The sequence below is a fragment of the Rattus norvegicus genome, chromosome 7, assembly GCF_036323735.1.
Source record: "Rattus norvegicus strain BN/NHsdMcwi chromosome 7, GRCr8, whole genome shotgun sequence".
NCBI classification, from domain to species: Eukaryota; Metazoa; Chordata; class Mammalia; order Rodentia; family Muridae; genus Rattus; species Rattus norvegicus.
This window is the reverse complement of record NC_086025.1, coordinates 31,825,225-31,843,507: the sequence shown is the minus strand read 5'-3', so window position 1 is coordinate 31,843,507 and position 18,283 is coordinate 31,825,225. Positions and strand designations below refer to the sequence as shown.

General features: G+C 46.0%; 2 protein-coding genes and 1 long non-coding RNA gene across 3 annotated transcripts in view; 2 read left to right on the top strand and 1 right to left on the bottom strand.

Moving 5' to 3' along the window:
- Window positions 1–18,283, top strand: part of LOC134479863 (death domain-containing protein CRADD-like) — a 182,620-nt gene that overhangs the window by 24,594 nt on the left and 139,743 nt on the right. The gene's annotated exons all lie outside the window — the stretch shown is intronic.
- LOC134479865 (uncharacterized) lies at window positions 2,552–4,990 on the bottom strand. The gene is made up of 2 exons (XR_010053688.1): window positions 4,013–4,990; window positions 2,552–2,692 (listed from the first exon to the last, which is right to left on the bottom strand). It is a non-coding gene; the product is annotated as an uncharacterized LOC134479865 (long non-coding RNA).
- Window positions 3,712–16,377, top strand: Cradd (CASP2 and RIPK1 domain containing adaptor with death domain). Its single transcript, NM_001108085.1, has 3 exons — window positions 3,712–3,866; window positions 4,922–5,225; window positions 16,044–16,377. Exons 2-3 carry the CDS (start codon window positions 4,928–4,930, stop codon window positions 16,241–16,243), a joined length of 498 nt encoding a protein of 165 aa, NP_001101555.1. The 5' UTR covers window positions 3,712–3,866; window positions 4,922–4,927; the 3' UTR covers window positions 16,244–16,377.

The window sequence follows — 18,283 nt, the reverse complement described above, 5'->3', positions numbered from 1 at the left end:
ATTTTAGTAACCTGTGGTAGGGAGTCTGTGGAACACCAGAAAAGACAGAGAAGAGGAAAAGTCCCTCTGAATCTTGCCTGTTAGACGGTCTGGCCAAGAGGCAAGTGTTAGAACCAGAACCCCCGATGCATGCTACCAAGCAGCCCTGACAACAACTGCATAAATAATTCCCTGTCTCAACTAATGGCTAAACTAGAGAGGGAGAGCAAACCTCCTAAGAGCTGCAAGGGTAGTGCCTTCCTTTTTCTATGTGTGCATCTCGTGTCTTGAGGTCATTAAGAAAAATCAATGAGGGTCAAACTCCACAATGCCTCCTGCCTTTTCCCCTTTCAAGAAGCTGAGTCATTTCGGCTTCCAGTTGTGTGGGTGGATAAGGTGGGGGTTTGTTGGGTAGAGACAACGTCCATCCATACCACGGTTTTCAATCCGTACACCAAGCTTCCAAGCATCTGTATTCCCATTATCTAGAAGAAAGGAGACACACAGAAACTTTTTCACCTTTAATGGCTTGCCTCTTATCCTTCTTAAATCAAACACAAGTTCTGTCTTAGCGTTAGTATTCCCTCTTTGTTCAGAACCATATACTTCCTGTACAGCTGTCATGGTGGTTAGATGTATGTCCATTTATCAGCATAAACGACAGGAAGGGAACACTCCTTTTCTGGGCTAATGGCTGTATTTTATGTTATTTATTTGTTTTTTATTAAGATGTAGCCAAGCCTTCTGGCAGGTTGTTATCAGAAAGGACAGCTTAACATCAATTATGCTAAGACAAAAATCATTATATTTAGCAGTCATGGCCTAGGCTTTAAATGGACTTTATTAAATAACCCAAGATAAACACTTAGTTCGTTCAACTGCTTGGTATATTTGCTGATAACTCATCCTGGGCAGAAGCCTGATGATGTAATTTTGCTTGGAAATAAATTCTCAACAGGACTCATGATGAAGTTCTTTTGTGCTCAGTCAGTGTGAGTAGTTGATAAGAGGAATGCCCAGGGACTCTTATGGGCATGTAAAATTTCTTTCTGTATATTTATGATACCAAATTCTATGCTTTCCAGATACATGGCCATATTCTAAACAGGTTTATACTTTATTTATTGTTCATTGAGAAATATCTTTCCATTGGGGGTTGTAACCCAGTGGTAGAGTGCTTCACTAGCATATATGAGGTCCCGGGTTCAAGCCTTGGTAGCAGCTAATACGAATGAGTAATACTCTGCAACCATTCAGTTGACTGTGTATCTTCGTTTGGTTTTTATTGCTGTGAAGAGACACTATGACCACTGCAACTGTTATAAAGGAAAACATTTCACTGGGGCTGACTTACAGTTTCTGAGGTTTAGTCTATTTTCTTCATGGTGGGGAAACGTGTTGCCGTGCAGGCCGATGTGGTGCTGGAGAAGGAGCTGTGAGTTCTATATCCAGATCCTCGAACGGCAGGAAAAGACAATGACACACTTCCTCCAACAAGACCTCACCTACTCAACAAGGTCACACTCCCTAATAGTTCCTCTCCCTCTGGACCTGTGGGGGCCGCTACAGTGAGTATTGGAAAGCATGGAAACATTTTGGCTCATTACCTGTACTAGCATAGGCTGCTCCTACTTCACGTCTCTTGAATAAGAATCTAGGGTTTGGCTGCTATGTTATTTTTTTGAAAAATAACTCAGTCTCCTTTATGGCCGGTATCTGATTTTGAAAGTTAGCTTCTCTGTTGCTGTCATAAAACTGACCCAAAATTACATAAGAAGGAAAGAGTTTATTTACCTTTCAAAGTGATAGCCTATGATGACTGGGGGAAGCCAAGGCAGAAACCCAAACACAGGAACTGAAGCAGAGACCATGAAGGAGTGCTACTTACTGGGTTGTTCCTCATGGATTACTCAGTTTATTTTCTTATACAACCTAGAACCGCCAGGTCATGAATGGTACTGCCCACAGTGGGCTGGGCCCACCCACATCAACCACCAGTTAAGACCATGCCCCACAGTCTTACCCTTAGGCCAATCATCTGAAGGAGTCAATTCCTCAGACAAGGTTCCCTCCTCCTCTGTGACTGGTTTGTGTCAAGTTGACAAAAAACTAACCAGCACAGGGAAGTCTATGGTTTCTGTCTAACCAGTGATGATACATCATGTCAGCACATACTCAGTAGACATTTAGCTATCAAAATGTGCCACTCAGGAAACTTAAGATTAAGTGTTACCTAGTGCTTGTGAGGATCAAGGACATCCAATTGGTCAGCTTCTGTTCTGCATTTAACTGTATCACTAGGAAACCAGTAACTGGGACATATTCTCTCTTGCAATATACGTTAATACCAGAAATGGTACTCGATACTTCAGAATCATATGCAAAGCCTCATGGGAAAATCTACTAATTTATCTAATATTTGATGTCAAGGCTCATTTGACAAATTCCTGCTTGAATGAATTCCAGAAAATTTTATGTGGGTACCTATTGTCTTAGGATTTTTATTGCTGTGAGGAAACACTGTCTTAGTTAGGGTTTTACTGCTATGAAAAGACACCATGACCAAGGCAACTCTTTTAAAGGACAACTTTTAATTGGAGCTGGCTACAGGTTCAGAGTTTCAGTCCATTATTATCAAGGCAGGGACATGGTGGCATCCAGGCAGACGTGGTGCAGGGGGAACTGAGAGTTCTACATCTTCATCAGAAGGCCTCTAGGAGAACCCACATGGTTAGGTGTCATTGCCCACCCGAACACTTCCTCCAACAAGGCTACACCTGCTCCAACAAGGCTATTCCTCCAAAAACACTGCCACTCCCTGGGGCAAGCATATTCAAAGCACCACAAACACTATAACTAAAAGTAAGTTGAGGAGAAGAGGGTTTATTTAGCTTATACTTCCAAATTGTAATCCATCATTGAAGGAAACTGGGACAGGAACTCAGCCAGGATAGGAACCCAAAGAAGGAAGAAACCTGAAGGTAGGAGTGGATGCATTTATGTAGGGGTGCTACTCCCCATGGGTTGCTCATCCTGCTTTCATATAGAATCCAGGATCACCAGTCTGGGGTGGGACCACCCACAATGAGAACTGTTCACTGATATGTTTACAGATACTTTACCTTCATCTGGAATTACTGGTAGAAATATTCTTTTTCTATTGTCAAAAAAAATTTTTTTATCACATACGACTTTTTTGTTATGTGCCATCCAATTAATTAAAAATCAATCACTGAGTTTATTATATAAAGTAATTTGTGCAGGTATGTGTCTATTACTGGAAGTTGAACTCAGGGCTTAACTGCTAGAGTAACTTTCGACCAGCTTATTCTGTGTCAGGCTCTCCTGGGGTTTTTGTGTTCAGATTCACAGTTCGTTTACTCTCTCATATTAGTTCTCAACCTGTGGCTCTTCAACAACCCTTTCACAAGGTTAGTGGAAGACTATCAGAAAACACGTTTACATTACGATTTATAACAGTAGCAAAATTAGTTACGGAGTAGCAACAAAAATAATATTATGGTTGGGGGACACCATATGATGAACTATATTGAAAGGTCAAAGCGTTAGGAACAGCAAGGTTGAGACTACTGCCTCAGATTATTTACCCCCTCCCCTACCCCTTTTCAATCTAGGAGAATTTGTCCCTTTTGCCCATAGCAAACATGGCGGAGAACGTTAACAACCTGACCTCTTGCGCCCTCAACAAAGATGGCTACAGCACTTCCTGCTCTTGCCTTCAACAAAGATGGTCGCAATACTTCCTGTCTAGGACTTTTGCCCTCAACAAAGATGGTGTTTGTGGTACAGGTTCCCTATCAGTTTGGATTCCGGTTGTAGTTTTATTTATTTATTTATTTATTTTTTAACGATACGTGGTCGCGGACGTAAGTAATACGACTCCATCTTCTCTCTCAATCCCCGCGCTGTGGCGACATCGCCCCTGCGCGGCTCTGGCGGGGCAGGGCCAGGGTTCGGGTGGCGGTGCTGGGGATCGGTTTCCTCCTTGAGGGCAGTCGTCGGGTTCACTTACCGTGAAAACCGCCGGTAGCTCTTCCCGTTTGTGCCACAACCACGGCTTTCAGCTGCCGAGACGGGGAACTTTTTACAAGTTCCAAATGGAAACACGTTGCCAAATATGGTCACACACGCCCTCCTCACCTGCCACCTCCCGACTTTGCAGAGCAATGTTGGGATCGGGAGTCCTGCGTCTGTGGGCTGAAGGTGTCAGAAGCCCCGCCCGCCTCCTTTGGGTCTCTGTATCTCTGCACTACTTACCTCATTGCCACCACACAGCCACCTCTCAGCACACCAAGGACCTGAGCTCATTAAATGTCCCATGCATGAGTGCTCAGGGCCGTGCTGCGGCGCACATTCCGAATTCTTGTAAGGCTTATCGTAAAAGACACACAAATACTTATTTTCTTGAAGGTGCTGCTCCTGTAGTGACTTTTTCTCTTCGTAAGAAAGATCCTTAAACTCCTCCAGGTTGTCTCCCGTTGCTGGTCAGGGTCTATAATGTCCTTGGTCTCTTAAGTGGTTTCTGCAGTTGTGGGTGCTGGACTAACTCTGGCAAAGCAAAATTGAAGCCCACTATTCTCTAGCATTTACTTTTATATAATATAAATAAATAGATCAATAAATCTATAATCCCTAGGGGACTGCATTGTAAGTAAGGGATCAGACCTGTTTTCTGTCTGATCTCTTACTGCACAAGGAGTTGAAATAGGACTCCATTATTGCGGAAAGCAGAGATAGACACGGATTCATAACTAGTGCTGTTCATTATGCTGCGAAGTGTTAGAAATTAACGTGGTTTGGCTTAACAGCCATTTAGGAAGCACCGTGGCCCTACACTCTGTTAAGATGTAAAGCCCTGACTGATTTTGAGGTGCTCCGTCAGCACTCCTGAAATCTAGGTGCTGATTTTGGCTCTTTCCAGGGAGAAATGGATGCCAGAGACAAGCAAGTTCTCCGCTCACTGCGTCTGGAGCTGGGTGCTGAGGTTCTGGTAGAAGGACTGGTTCTTCAGTACCTTTACCAGGAAGGAATTTTGACGGAAAACCACATTCAAGAAATCAAAGCTCAAACCACAGGCCTCCGGAAGACAATGCTTTTGCTGGACATTCTGCCTTCCAGGGGCCCCAAAGCCTTTGACACCTTCCTAGATTCCCTCCAGGAATTTCCCTGGGTAAGAGAGAAGCTGGAGAAGGCAAGAGAGGAAGCCACGGCTGAGCTGCCTACAGGTAGGCCTCAAAGAGATCACTTCAAAACAGTTCTGAGAGCGCTTACCTAGGAAGCGCAAGGCCCTGGGTTCGGTCCCCAGCTCCGAAAAAAAGAACCAAAAAAAACAAAAAACAAAAAACAAAAAACAAAAAACAAAAAACAAAACAAAACAAAAAAACAGTTCTGAAATTGTTGCAACCGTGCCGGGTGGATTGGAAGTTAGTATTTTAGGAGGGGTCATGAACATGGGGAACACTTTGGACAGAGAGGGCATGGCATTGGAGGGTCAAGATGAGGAGGTGGCGTTAAGAAAGGAAGGGAAAATGAAGCATGAGGCTGAGAGGTTCAGGAGGGAGCTCAGAGGACAATTTAGACATGCTTCCAGGAAAACTTGGCCAGTCACTTGGGAGGCATGTTCTCATCAGAGAGCCAGGTCAATCTGAGCCCTTTGGCAACAGGAACCGTTTGGAAAGCGCAGATGGGAACGCAGGCTTTGGCCTGCTGATAACTGATTTGTGGGGTGCCAAGCTGCTAGCTGGAGGAGGTCAGATCCTGGGAGACAGCCTCTAGGAAGGCATGCCCTGCACCTGTCCCTGCAGCCAGCCTCTGAGGCCAGGGGGATTATTTCCCAAGCCTGCCTTAGTTTGTTTTTAAAGGCTGTTGGTGTAAAGTGGCCTTTTAAAATTTGGCTTTGGTCAGACACCTGGGGAATTTTATTTTGCAAGGGCAATCATTTGGGGGAGAATCTTGTTTTGACTTTCCAGGGGAACTGGAAGCTGTGATTTGAAGAGAAACAGCTTGGTGCTTGTGAGGGGGCTGTGGTATAAAGCGCTGTTCTCCTCAATTTCTCTCATGCACAGTACTTTTTACAAAGATTAGGGGCTGACCCAGAAAGGTTAATTTTAATATATATTATATATATTATATATACATATTATATATGGTGGAAAGTTGACCAATCCAACTTATCCAAACCAAATCAGTACATTTTCAGAGTTAAGAATTCAACATTTTCTGGGTTTTCGATATAGATACAGGACCAAGTCAGTGGTCTCCAGAGTTTATTGTTATTGTTTTTAAAAAAATGAGTGTAACAGAGCTGGTGGTGGTAGTGGTGGTGGTGTATGCCTTTATGGAGGCAGAGGCAGGTGGATCTCTGTGAGTACAGCCTGATCTCCATAGTGAGTTCTGGGACAGCCAGAGCTACATATTAAAACCCTTCCTCAACCCCCAAGTTCCAAATAACTATAACCAGTTAAAAAAATCAAATGCTACCAGTAAATTACTTTTATAAGGGGTTGGGGATTTAGTTCAGTGGTAGAGCGCTTGCCTAGCAAGCGCAAGGCCCTGGGTTCAGTCCCTAGCTCCGGAAAAAAAAATTACTTTTATAAGTAATTTAAACGTAACACTATGGGTCTTGTATTTTGAATGGTTTTGAGAGCATATATATTATCACAATTAATTCTTTTTTTTCTTCTTTTTCTTTTCTTTTCTTTTTTCTTTTTTTTCCGGAGCTGGGGACCAAACCCAGGGCCTTGCGCTTGCTAGGCAAGTGCTCTACCACTGAGCTAAATCCCCAACCCAATTAATTCTTTTTTTAAGTTAATGACATAGATCTCAATATGTGACCAGAATGGGATAACCGGTTAATCTATAAAGACCTGGTAAACATTCAGTGGCAAATCTAAAAATATCTTTATTCCTACTGGCTTGTCCAAATTACATGTCTTTTTGAAACCCTGAGAATGCTGGCCTTTGAGGACCCCTAGAATTTTCAGCTTGGGTTGTCCTTAGAAAATTACATATTCCATGTGTCAGAACAAAACCAGGGCCAAATAGCCCTGACATTTCTACCGCATCATTATAAGCAGAATATAGAGCATAGAGTTGGGGAGGTCGCATCAATGAGTTGCACTTCTCTGGTATTCACGTAGAAGCTTCTCCTGGCTGCATGCAGTTGGATTTGACCAAAGAACCAGAAGCTTTCATCTCTCAAAGATGTTTCGTTTAATTAGTCGGTTACACAAATCATTTTGTCATGAATCGTCATAAACATGGGACCCTCATCCTCACCTCTTCAGGATTATTCAGAGAGCAAGAGAGAACTAAGATGTCCTGGAGAAATTATAAAAGTTAAAGAGAAGCCGAGGGGACAGGCGCTCCTACATCTAGTTATTTATTTTATATGTTTGAGTTTATACATCCGAGTGTAGGTACGGGCGCTGTGTGTACCTGGTGCACGTGGAGGTAAGAAGAGAGCGCTAGAGCCTTGGCAATGGAGTTGCAGATGGTGGTGAGCTGCCTGTGGAAGGAAAGGAAACCAGGTGGTTTGCAAAAGCAGCCTGTGCTCCTAACCACTGAGCTCCCCTCCAGCCCTGAAAAGCAGATTTATAAAGGATATATATAAAAAAAAATCAAACATATCTGTATATGTGCTTAGAAAAGTAGGTTTTCCCCAAGACTTGTTAACTCTGTGAAAGGGTTAAATGGCTCACCTCACAACACAAGTGAGCATTGTGAACTTTTTTTTTTATATATAATTAACTCTGCTAGTGAAAAAAATTCGTATGCGGGGCTTTGATTTATCAATTTCTTGGTGAGATAAACCCATTTTGAAGTATGACTGTCGTTTAATATTGACTATTTAAAGTAACACTTGCCTAGGAAGCGCAAGGCCCTGGGTTCGGTCCCCTGCTGGGGCGGGGAACCATAAAGTAACACTGAAAGGACTAGTAAGGCGGAGACCAGTGATAAAGTGGGTACCTTTGTCGTGCTCGTGCTCGTGCTTGCTTTAAGAAGAATGATGCTCTCCCTGCAGGGTTAGCGCTCCCTTTGGCTGGTGCTTGCAGTTAGCATGTCCTCAGCTAGTGCGGCAGTGCCACGCCCAGCCGTCTGCAGCCAGGCTCCTCGCCATGATGGCCACGGACTCTAACTCTTTAGAACTGTAAGCCAGCCCTCAATAAACTCTTTCTTTATAAGGAAAAAAAAAGGTGACATTACAATTGCCTTTGAGAACCCTGTCATTTTAACTCTTACTAATAAGCCCTGAGTTCGAGGTTTGTCAGTCGGTCATTCGATTCCTCACTGGTAGTTTTCTAGCTCACAAGTCTCTTCAAAAGTCCTTATTGATTATTGAAAATCTATTATGCCATAGGGTCTAGTGGTAAATGCGTATAAATTACATGTAATTATATCATCTATCATATACCACATATTGCATACTGTTATACATCATGTATTATATATTATATGATATTATAACATATATAATAATATGTAATATTACACACACACACACATATATATATAGTGTTTTGGGGGTGAGGGTAGAAATTTTTAAAGAAGTAGGTGCTTAATTGCTTTCTGTTACTTAAGGCCTGAAATATTTTTAAGTGTCTAATTTCATGGAAATAAGATTTTGAAATCAGGCTGAGGTTTAGTGAATTGGAACCTTGTGAGGGTGTTGGGTTCTTCCTCTATGGGATGGGGGAATGAGGGGAGGCTTAAAGCCACGGACCAGCGTCAGAGCTGAAATGCCTTCCAACTTAACATCTCTGGGGAAAAAGCAAACAAACCCAGAGTCCCATTTTCTGGGACCTCGGTGTTTCTCTAACACGGTGCCAGAACAGTGTAGCACACATTTCTGCAGAGGCATCATGGGTTTTGTGACCAGGCTCAGGGAAAACAGGGCGTCTGTGAGGTGCGCACACAGTAACTTTTCTCGCTTTCTGCTTATGTTGGTTGTGGTTGTCCATGGACTGGTTTGGGGCTCTGCCCTCAGGAAGCCTTGAGAAGTAAGGAGTGGCCTTCACTTAGCCACTGGGTCCATCCTTTCTCAAGAATAAGCGAACTTTATTCTTACTCCAGTTTTCTGCTTGGTGTCTCTGGCCAGCTCTTGGTTTCCCCTTCTTTGTGTACTAATTTCTGTGTTTCATTTCTACATTTTGAGCTGCTGTGGATATTTTTGTGTTATTTGCTTTTTGTATTTTATACCAAATGTAAGTGATTTAGAGTAAAACTGAGTAATGTCTCCGTCTCTATACTTCTATCTCCTATCTCAACCAATCCTCAGACAGAAAAGGACAAAACCTTCCCGAATCTTTTGATTATACCTCAGAATTTTCTTAGTTCTCCTAACGTCTCTTCTCAAAAAGTAAAAGTCCGGGACGTTAAGCGGATATTTGGTTTGTCTCTTCCTCACCCCACAAGGACTCTTACCTTTGAAAAGAAGAATTCTGCTGATAAAATGACTTAATCCACCTTGGCACAGTGGAAGGGACACTTGGCAGTACACTGCTGTGACCAAGGTCACACACCAGACATTAGATCAGCTGGAAGTCCTCTCTGGGTTCCTGCCGGGTCACTTTAGGAGACAGGACAGCGCTGGGCGTGGTGAAGGCAGCCTGTGACTGGTGGCTTGGCTTCCCAGCCTGGTGGACCTGACTGAGCTCTCTGTGGTGCCCGAGTGCATCTGGCTTGGGGAAGGGACTTTTTCCGAACCCCTGGCCTCAGTATCTGATGGGACTTGGAGTCAGGCATGGCGGAGTGGCTCATAGGCCACAGGACTCTGTGTTCTAGCTTGTTTGCTCTGGCCTGGCTGTGAGGCCGCAGCTCTGCTACGAGCCTCTCAGAATTCTGTCTTCTGGTAGCCTTCCTTTTCTCTCTTTGTATTTCTCTCCGTTACCAACAGGATCCCCGAGTTATGTATATGCTCAGCCACTAGCAAGAGTAAGCATCAGATGCTTCCTTCCTGGGCCCAGTTCAGTGGCTGCCCTGAGGCTGGCCCCTGTCTCAGCCTTGCCTGACCTTCTGTGGGTCATCCCAACAGACAGGATGTCCTTGACTGCCTGGCCGGCCCTCACTAGTGCAATACACAGGGTTGGCTTGCCCATTCCTTTTCTGCCCAGAGGCACCAGGCCCAGCCTGTCCCTTATGAGCTGGCCTCGAGTGACCCCGCTGAGCTACATCAGCTGGTGTCTCTCCTAAGAAGTACATTTTGGCTCTGAAGTACATCCTTGGGTGTATTTGTAATTACTGAGCTCTCATGACAGCTGTATTCCCTATCCCCATAGGTTTATTGGGTTCCTGACTTGAGAGTCTTCCTCGTAGAGCCTCTTCCAATCATGCCATGGGTCAAAGGCTGACCCATGAGGTAACTGTTGTGCTGATGTCAGTTGCTCCCTCTGGTATCCCCAGCCCGATTATCATATACTTCCTGTGGATTCAGTGTCATGGGTCTAAACTGAAGGGCCCTCGGATAACAGAAGGTATCCCTTCATCCATCCTTTCAGATGTGGAGTGGTGTTGACCACGTCTTAACGGTCAGGTCCTGGGGATCTGACCATAAACAGAACCGTGGACATGGGCTTCGCTATGTTCTCCTGGAGGAGGACCAAGGGTGTGGGCAGATAGCTAATGAGAAATTACCGTCGCATGTGTGGTGGGGAGGGTGGGCAGGTAAGCCTTAGAAAGCCTCTCCGATGTGTTGACCTCCCTTCTGAGAGAGAGTGGAAGGTGTTCGGTAAGAGACTTCCCGTGCAGGTATTACACGCCGTACCAGCACAGGACCAGTGATTTAGTTACTGAAGCTGTATGTAGATCATTTGGGACACGCAATGCCCAACAGTGAAGCCCACGAGAACTTCCGCAGTAGTCCAGATAAGGATAGAGGACCCATGCTTCAACACTTGGCAGGCAAGAGAATTCCAACAGTGTTTAGTTGGGTTGCTCCCCCTCCCCCAACGTGTTTTCAGGCTTACAGAGAGTGGCAGAAGCAAGGGAGGATTCCCTACCAGGTTTAGAAAAGGAAGGGCCGGTGTAGCTCAGACCGCAGGCGCAGCTGCACAAGCAGCTTTGCCTTGAACACCGTCGGCAGGCTTGGGACTCTTCTCATTGGCTTCTGTAGTTCTGTCTGCCACCCGGCTGAGCGTGCTCTGTTTAAGTGAGTGCCGCTTTCCAAGCCGGTGTTGTCTCCAGGCTTTGACTGTACGGGGTGGTGGGAGGACAGGAACCAGTTAAGTTTATGGGTAGCATTATGGAGTTTGTAACTTTTTATCTAAATACAACGTTTGCAATTTCCACCAACGCTCAGCAAGACGCCGGCAGATCCTGGTCTTTGGGAACTGGGTGGGACCCACACATCCTATTCTTTTTCTCTGTGGAAACAGAGGCCTGGAAGATTAAGTCCGCTCGCTCCCCATCACTCAGCTAGTTGATGTAATTTATTGCAGAGACTGGAATCCTAGCTTACCAGCTCTTGATTTAGGACCTTCCCTGCCTTTCATTTCTTTGGCTCCCCACTGGGTTTGAAATGGAATTGTGTTATGCTGTGGTGTTAATAGCCAAAAGAGACTTTCAAGCAGTTGCACTAATGTAGGGTTGTTGTTTTTTTTTTTTAATATGTTAAGAGTAAAAACTTGAAGATTTTTACGTATAGTGGGCTGAGCTTGCTTTAGAATATTTTGTTTTTATCAACGCTAATTCTAATCACCTAATGGGGAGTCGTAATAGTCCAGAGCTGCATGTTATCAGAGGCTTCCCCCAGCTTCTGCAAGGCTGATGGAAGGCGAGGCAGAAGACTTTTATGAGTATTTATGGGCCTGATGAAACAATGCATCTGCTGGCAACTAATTGCTGCTCTTTCTAGGAACAGCAAGCCATGTGACAGGCCCTGCCCCAGCAGGGACGGCTCCATTTCACTTTCAAAGGCATTAGTACCCTTTTTTGTTTTTCTTTTTTTTTTTTTGAGAAAGTCCATGACTCTTTCTCTCCCTACCATTGGGCTGCATCATTTACCTGGTCGCCTTCAGTTCATTAACCGTGGCTGCGTACTGGAATTCCCTGGGCGACCCAGAGAGTACCGATGTCCTGGTGCTATTCCTGGCCGTACAAATCAATCAGAGTTTCTGGGAGTAGACTCCAGGCAGTGACATCAGGCACGGGCCCTCGCACTGATGCGTGTACAAACAAGCCCAGGCACACACTCTCTGAAGGATTTTCCATCGTATCAGGGCCCAGAGCAAGTATGATGCCCACTACTGACGTCAAAATGTTGGGGATATCAGGCTAAATGCACACAAAAATAAAGTGGGAGGGATTTCGCATTACCTGGAGAAGTTGAATTTAGGCCATGATGGTGGTGGCCCACGTCTTTAATCCCAGCACTCCGGAGGCGGAGGCAGGTGGATCCCTGAGTTGGAGGCCAGCCTGGCCTACAGAGTAAAGAGCCAGGGCTACACAGAGAAACCCCTTGTCTTGGGGCAGGGGTTGGGGGGGGGGAGGAGTGGAAGGGAAGGAGTTGAATTCAGGGCATAATATTTTTATGGTTAATTCACATTGTGTGGTACTTGTTCCTTCATTCTCTGTGCTCTATAGATCAAGCTCTGACCAGCTGGGGCTAGGACCTGCCAGTGAGAACCTGCATGCGCCTCTCACATACAAATCGTGAAGAGAGAGGACAGAGGCAGGTGGCCCTGGAGCATCTTGGGTAGCAGGCTGTATGCCTCTGACTTCTTTTGTCATTAAAAATGAGTTTGGGGGCTGGAGAGATGGCTCAGGGCTTAAGCATCTTTTTGCGGCTCTTCCTGAAGGCCTGTGGTATTTGTTTCCGGCACCCATGTATGTTGGCTCATAACGCCTAGTGACTCCAGCTTCTGGGGACCTGGTGTCCTCTTCTGGTTTTCATGGGTGCTCACGTGTGTGTGTGTGTGTGTGTGTGTGTGTGTGTGTGTGTGTGTGTGTGTGTGTAGTGCCACTGGAGAGACACAAGTTCCAGAGTTAAAGGTCATCTTCAGCGGCTCAGGGAGGTGTAGGCCTGAGCTCTGCAGAGCCCTTCAGTATATAGAGGAGGCAAGGTTAACATGGGGATATTTAATAACATCCTTAGGGCCACCCACGTGTGTGGGGCCAAATTATCAACTTAGGTGCTTTGACTTCCAAGCCTGCTGACTTCTACCCTATAAAAAGCACCTTATCAAAATACGTTTTCCCCTTCGCCTAATTCGGATATGCTCCAGTGCTCCGAGTCCCCACGGATCCCATTGCTCTTGTTAGACCCAAGCTCAGGGGCTTTCGGGAGATCCTGTTTCTTTCCTGTTGTCATGAGAGTCCCTCACTCCTGATGTCTCCCATTTCCTAATCTCCTTTGGTCCTTTGAAGAGGGGGGTTGGGTCTGAGGCAAGGCCATGAATCTCTCTCCCCCTGCAGGTCCCCTTGCTGTCTCCAGAGTCCCAAAGACTAAGGCTTGGCTGTGATTAAGGGACGGTGTACGGTGGCTCTGCTGATGCTGCACTCAGGACCCACTTTGCAGCTCATAAATCATGCTATCTACAGCTGGTGGGTACCAGGAATAAGCTCTCCTGCTGGTGCAGTTCCAGCACAGCAGCGGACGACTGCCTAGCAAGGTAGCATTCCGGCTTGCGAGCGAGCTTCATACACACAGGTCGTAGGCACAGCCAGCTGCAGGAATGTTTGCTTTACCTAAATTTAATAGGCAGCTGTGTTTATACTTGTTCTTCAGTTTGGCCAGCACGGAGCAGAGATGTATGTGGTCCTTGGGAAGGTATTCCCGCCCTGCTCCCCTTTTTAAAATGTGATTTTTCCCCCCAAACAGTGAACTTGAGTTGAGGACAAAGTACGACTTGTGGATGTTTTGGGTCAGGTTTTAGTCCTAAGCTTTATTTTGCCCACGATATGAAAGATTCGCCCCTTTGTAGGAAGTGCCAGGCTGACAGTTCCTGGAAGTGTTCGGGTTCTATTTATACTTAGCACCATGGCAGAGAGGGTGGCAACACGGTTACCAAAATAACACCGTAGAGATGTCTGAAGTGGTTGAGAGGACACAGGGATAAACAAACCCAGGGCCTCGGCATTCTCTCAGTCAGTCCTCAGCACAGACCATGGCTGTGACCAGATGTAAATGTGCAGAATCTTTTCCCACCCAGGAAGCAGGCAGCATTGTTGTGGGGTCAGGTGGGGAGGGGGACATCACCTAACGGGTTGTCTGCTGGTTCATCTCAAGGCTGACACTGCCCTCCTGAAGCTAGCATGTGACCCAACAGTTGAGGCCCCAGTTCCAGAGATCATCTCTCAGTTCCAAGGCCAGTCACGAGTTTCCATCCTTTAGTTTCAAGATGGAATACCTGTGGCGTTTTTCCTCCTGTTCAGTTAATTCTTTAAAGCTACTTACCGAGCCAAGAGAAGCACACTTACCAGTTTATTATAAAGCATGTTTTGAAGGGCACGGATAAGGGATGCACAGGGCGAGGGATAGAAGGAGAGCCAAGGAGCCTCTGTGTCGCTCCCGTGTGGACCACATCCTGGCACCTCCAGCTATAACCTTTAGCTGTCTGGAAGCTCACCAAACCCCGCCCCTTGGAGTTTTTAATAGCTTCATCATCACATTGACACGCCTGATTAAATCACCAGACAACTTAAACTTCAGGTGCTCTCTCCTCTCTAGAGGGAGACAGAGGCAGGAGGATTAGAAGTGGAGACTGTGAGTCTCAACTCCCCACTCTGACCTTGGATTTCGAATGACTGTGTCTATCCCAAAACTATCAAGAGACTGTCATTGGTCAGCTTAGTGGCAAGTAAAAAGGCATGACCTATTTTGAAGGTCACCAAAGTGTGGAAGGTGTATGCCAGGCAGTGTGGCAGGAACCAGACGTTACTTATTTCGTGCTATCATAGTGGCAAATAAGGCCTGTGGCCATGAAGCCTTCGTGTAAGTCCTTAAGGGGCAGGTCACGATTCTGTCGTGTGTGGATGGGGCTGTTGCCAGCAGGATGTGCGTGCAGTGTGTCTGCTGGGACTTGTCCTGCTGCCATAGATATAGAAGTTTAGAGCTGGAATAGAGCTTAGAGGCCTCTATTTATAGAAGCGGAAGGGAAGGCATGTTGATTTAGTCTCTTGTTGCAATGACAAAATACCTTGACGAAAGCAATGTAAGGGAGAAAAGGCTTGTTTTGGCTTTGAGTTCCAAAGGGGACACTGCCCATCTTGGCAGGAAATGCACAGTGACAGGACCAAGAGGCTGGCCTGTCCCATTGTACCAGCAGTCAAGGAGAGAGAGAGAGAGAGAGAGAGAGAGAGAGAGAGAGAGAGAGAGAGAGAGAGAGAGAGAATAAGAACAGGAGACAGGGACAGGTTATACAACTTCAAAGCCAGCCCCCAGTGAGGTACTACTCTCCACCAAGGCCTTTTAAAGTTCTCTTCCTATCCCGTGCCAGTAGCTGGGGAGCGCAAGTTCAGATATGCGAGCCTGTGGTAGATAATTCACATCCGATCCGCAGCAGAAGGACTACCACCAAGCCTATAAAATACATTAATTGGGTTCTTTGGTTCAAGCACTAGGACTTTGTGCTAACATAAACAAAAATAAAAGTTTCTCTGAAGTATGTTGCAGAAATTCACGACCTTGAAAAAAAAGGGCTAACATCGAAGAACTCAACAAGGGGCCAGAAAAGGCAGTGAGTGGGTCTAAGGCACCAGATGGTGTATCCAGGCCGTCATCCTTTGTGCCCGCTTTGGGACGCACACCGTGGGCCAAGCCTGGGTCCTAAGTGCATCTGTTAGGTGCTGGAATCACCGGGAGTGTCGAAGGTCATCGAAACGGGAGGGGCCTGAAAAGATGATGGCTCTCTGGAAGTCTTCTGGAGCCGTAGGTTCCTCTTCCCTGCTTCCTCACAGTCTTTTTATCACTCTGTCACCTTTCCACTGCCCACTTTGCTCTCTCAGCTCCGGCAGCGGACACTGACTGCCTCGCTGCCTTCACAGCTTGACTTGACTGCTCCGCTGTTTCCGCCACTTCTGTTTTGCTGTCTCTTTTGTGTTAACAGCTCAGCCGAGAAAAGACCATTTGCCTGAGAAGCCTTTTATTATTAGGCTTATTACCGCAGCGCCAAGGGAGGCAGCACCAGAGTCTCTCAGTCCGGTCGCGGAGACTGCTCAGTCGGGCCAGAAGGGGCGTTTGGACCAATCAAACTCTTGCCCCTCCGCACCTGTCGCAGCCACTGAGGCTTGTTTGGACCAATCGTAGTCTTGTCTCTTAGCACTAGTCAGTCACCAGGCTTGAGTTTCACGCCATTCATGTGGCCTTTTGTCTTAGAGCGCGAATCACAGCCGCCCCTCCGCTAGACCCCTGGGGGAGTGCTGCCTCTCTCACCATGCTGGAAACCGTCCTAGGGTTACAGAGTTCATAGCGCCTACAGCAGCAAAGTCCTCCGGGACCTGGGACCTGGGGCAGGCTCATCCTTCGCACAGTTGTCTCAAGGCGACCAGGGAACTTGGAAATTTATTGCGGAGAATTCTTTTTTTTTTTAATTATTTCAAAGTTTCATACACACACCCGAATACTGTGTGTATAAACACACATACATGTGTGTATGTGTCTATCTATATCTCTCTCTCTTCATGTATTTCTTAATCATACATATCCACCCCTCAGTCCCTCCCCCCAACTCTCCCTCTTCCTTACAAATTCATGCCCTCCTTTTAAGTTTTAAAACAAGTTTAAAAAGTGTTGAGTCTTTTCAGAGGGGCATGGGTGGGCCACCTGCCAGTGGCCACCCCTCAGAACAGTGAAGACTTATTTAGCTAGTAGAAAGTTACTTCTGCTTAGCCTCTAAAGGAATGTCAGTGACCTCCAGGGAATATAAGAATCACATTAGAAGAACCTTTTTTTCTTCCCTTTTCTCCTTTCTTTTTCTGGACCTAAAGGAGAGTACAATACCCAATCTACAATTTCTTAAGAGCTTATAAGAAGCCCCCTCCCCCCTCCCCTACCCCCACCCCTTTCAAGCCCTAGGGCCAGGCCTCTGACAGGGTATGGGATGGATAAGAAAGCCATCTCAAGGGTTTGGGGATTTAGCTCAGTGGTAGAGCGCTTGCCTAGCAAGCACAAGGTCCTGGGTTCGGTCCCCAGCTCCGAAAAAAAGAAAAGAAAAAAAAAAAAAAAAAAAAGAAAGCCATCTCGATAGAGGAGCAAAGGGGCTACTTGGAAAGTAACAGGACATCTCAGAGGGTCAAAACATCCAAACTCAGGAAGAAGCCCCCCCACCCACCCACCCAGTGTCTTTCGTTTTCCCTCCCTGTCCTGTAAGGCAGAACTAGCTTTGTGTGCAGAACAGTCATGTCGCCAGGATCCAGCTCAGGATCTGGAGCAGAGAAGGCAGAGAGTTGAGAAGTGATAGGTAATTCGCAGGGTTCCGAGCAAGGAGCTTTTGAACATTTCCCATTGCCACTTATCCTCTGAAATTACGGTTGTTATTATCATTTTTCATGCCTGTGTAACTAGACTGCAGTGTTCTTTAAGGCAGACATGTCCAAGTTTTTAAAAACTCAAGCTTCGAAACCACGGTGAAGTCCGAGGTGCATATTAACCATCGTGCGTTTCTGGGATGAACAGAAGAGTTATATAAAAACCAGAGTCATACTCTCTAAGAGGTCAGATTGTAACCGGTGGGAGACAGGGCAAAACCATGTAATAGGATAGTCTGGTGGTCACCCTTCTCTCCGTCACTGTGCAGAACATCCTGGCTAGGGTAACTTCAGGGAGAGATGATTCCCTTTGGTTCACAGTCCTAAAGGGACACAGTCTGTCATGGCAGGGAAGGCAGAGCTGCCAGAACATGTGGGTGCTGGTCCTTTTACATCAGTGGTCTGAAGCAGAGAGAACAAGTGAACAGGGAGTGGGCCTAGACCCCCAAATCTCAGAGCTCACCCTCAGTGACCTACTTTCTTCATCAAGGTCTTCCTCCTAATGAGCCCACATTCCTCCCACTGCCTTGAGAAGATGTCACCAGTCGGCCTTCACCAGGCACCGAGTGGCAGCCCTTGACCTAGGATTTCCAGTATCCAGAACTGAGACGTAAGTTTCCATCCATTTATAAGTTACCCAGGCTGTGGTATCTTGTAATAGCATTATAAATACACCCCATCGTGTTATACACAGTAATCCCATGTAATCCTTATTTGCTAATTTAGTACATTTCAAGAGATGACCACCACTTGTAATAAACTAGTACTAAAGTATCATATGAAAAATCTGAACTATCTTTTTAGTTTCAAAGTTTTAGCC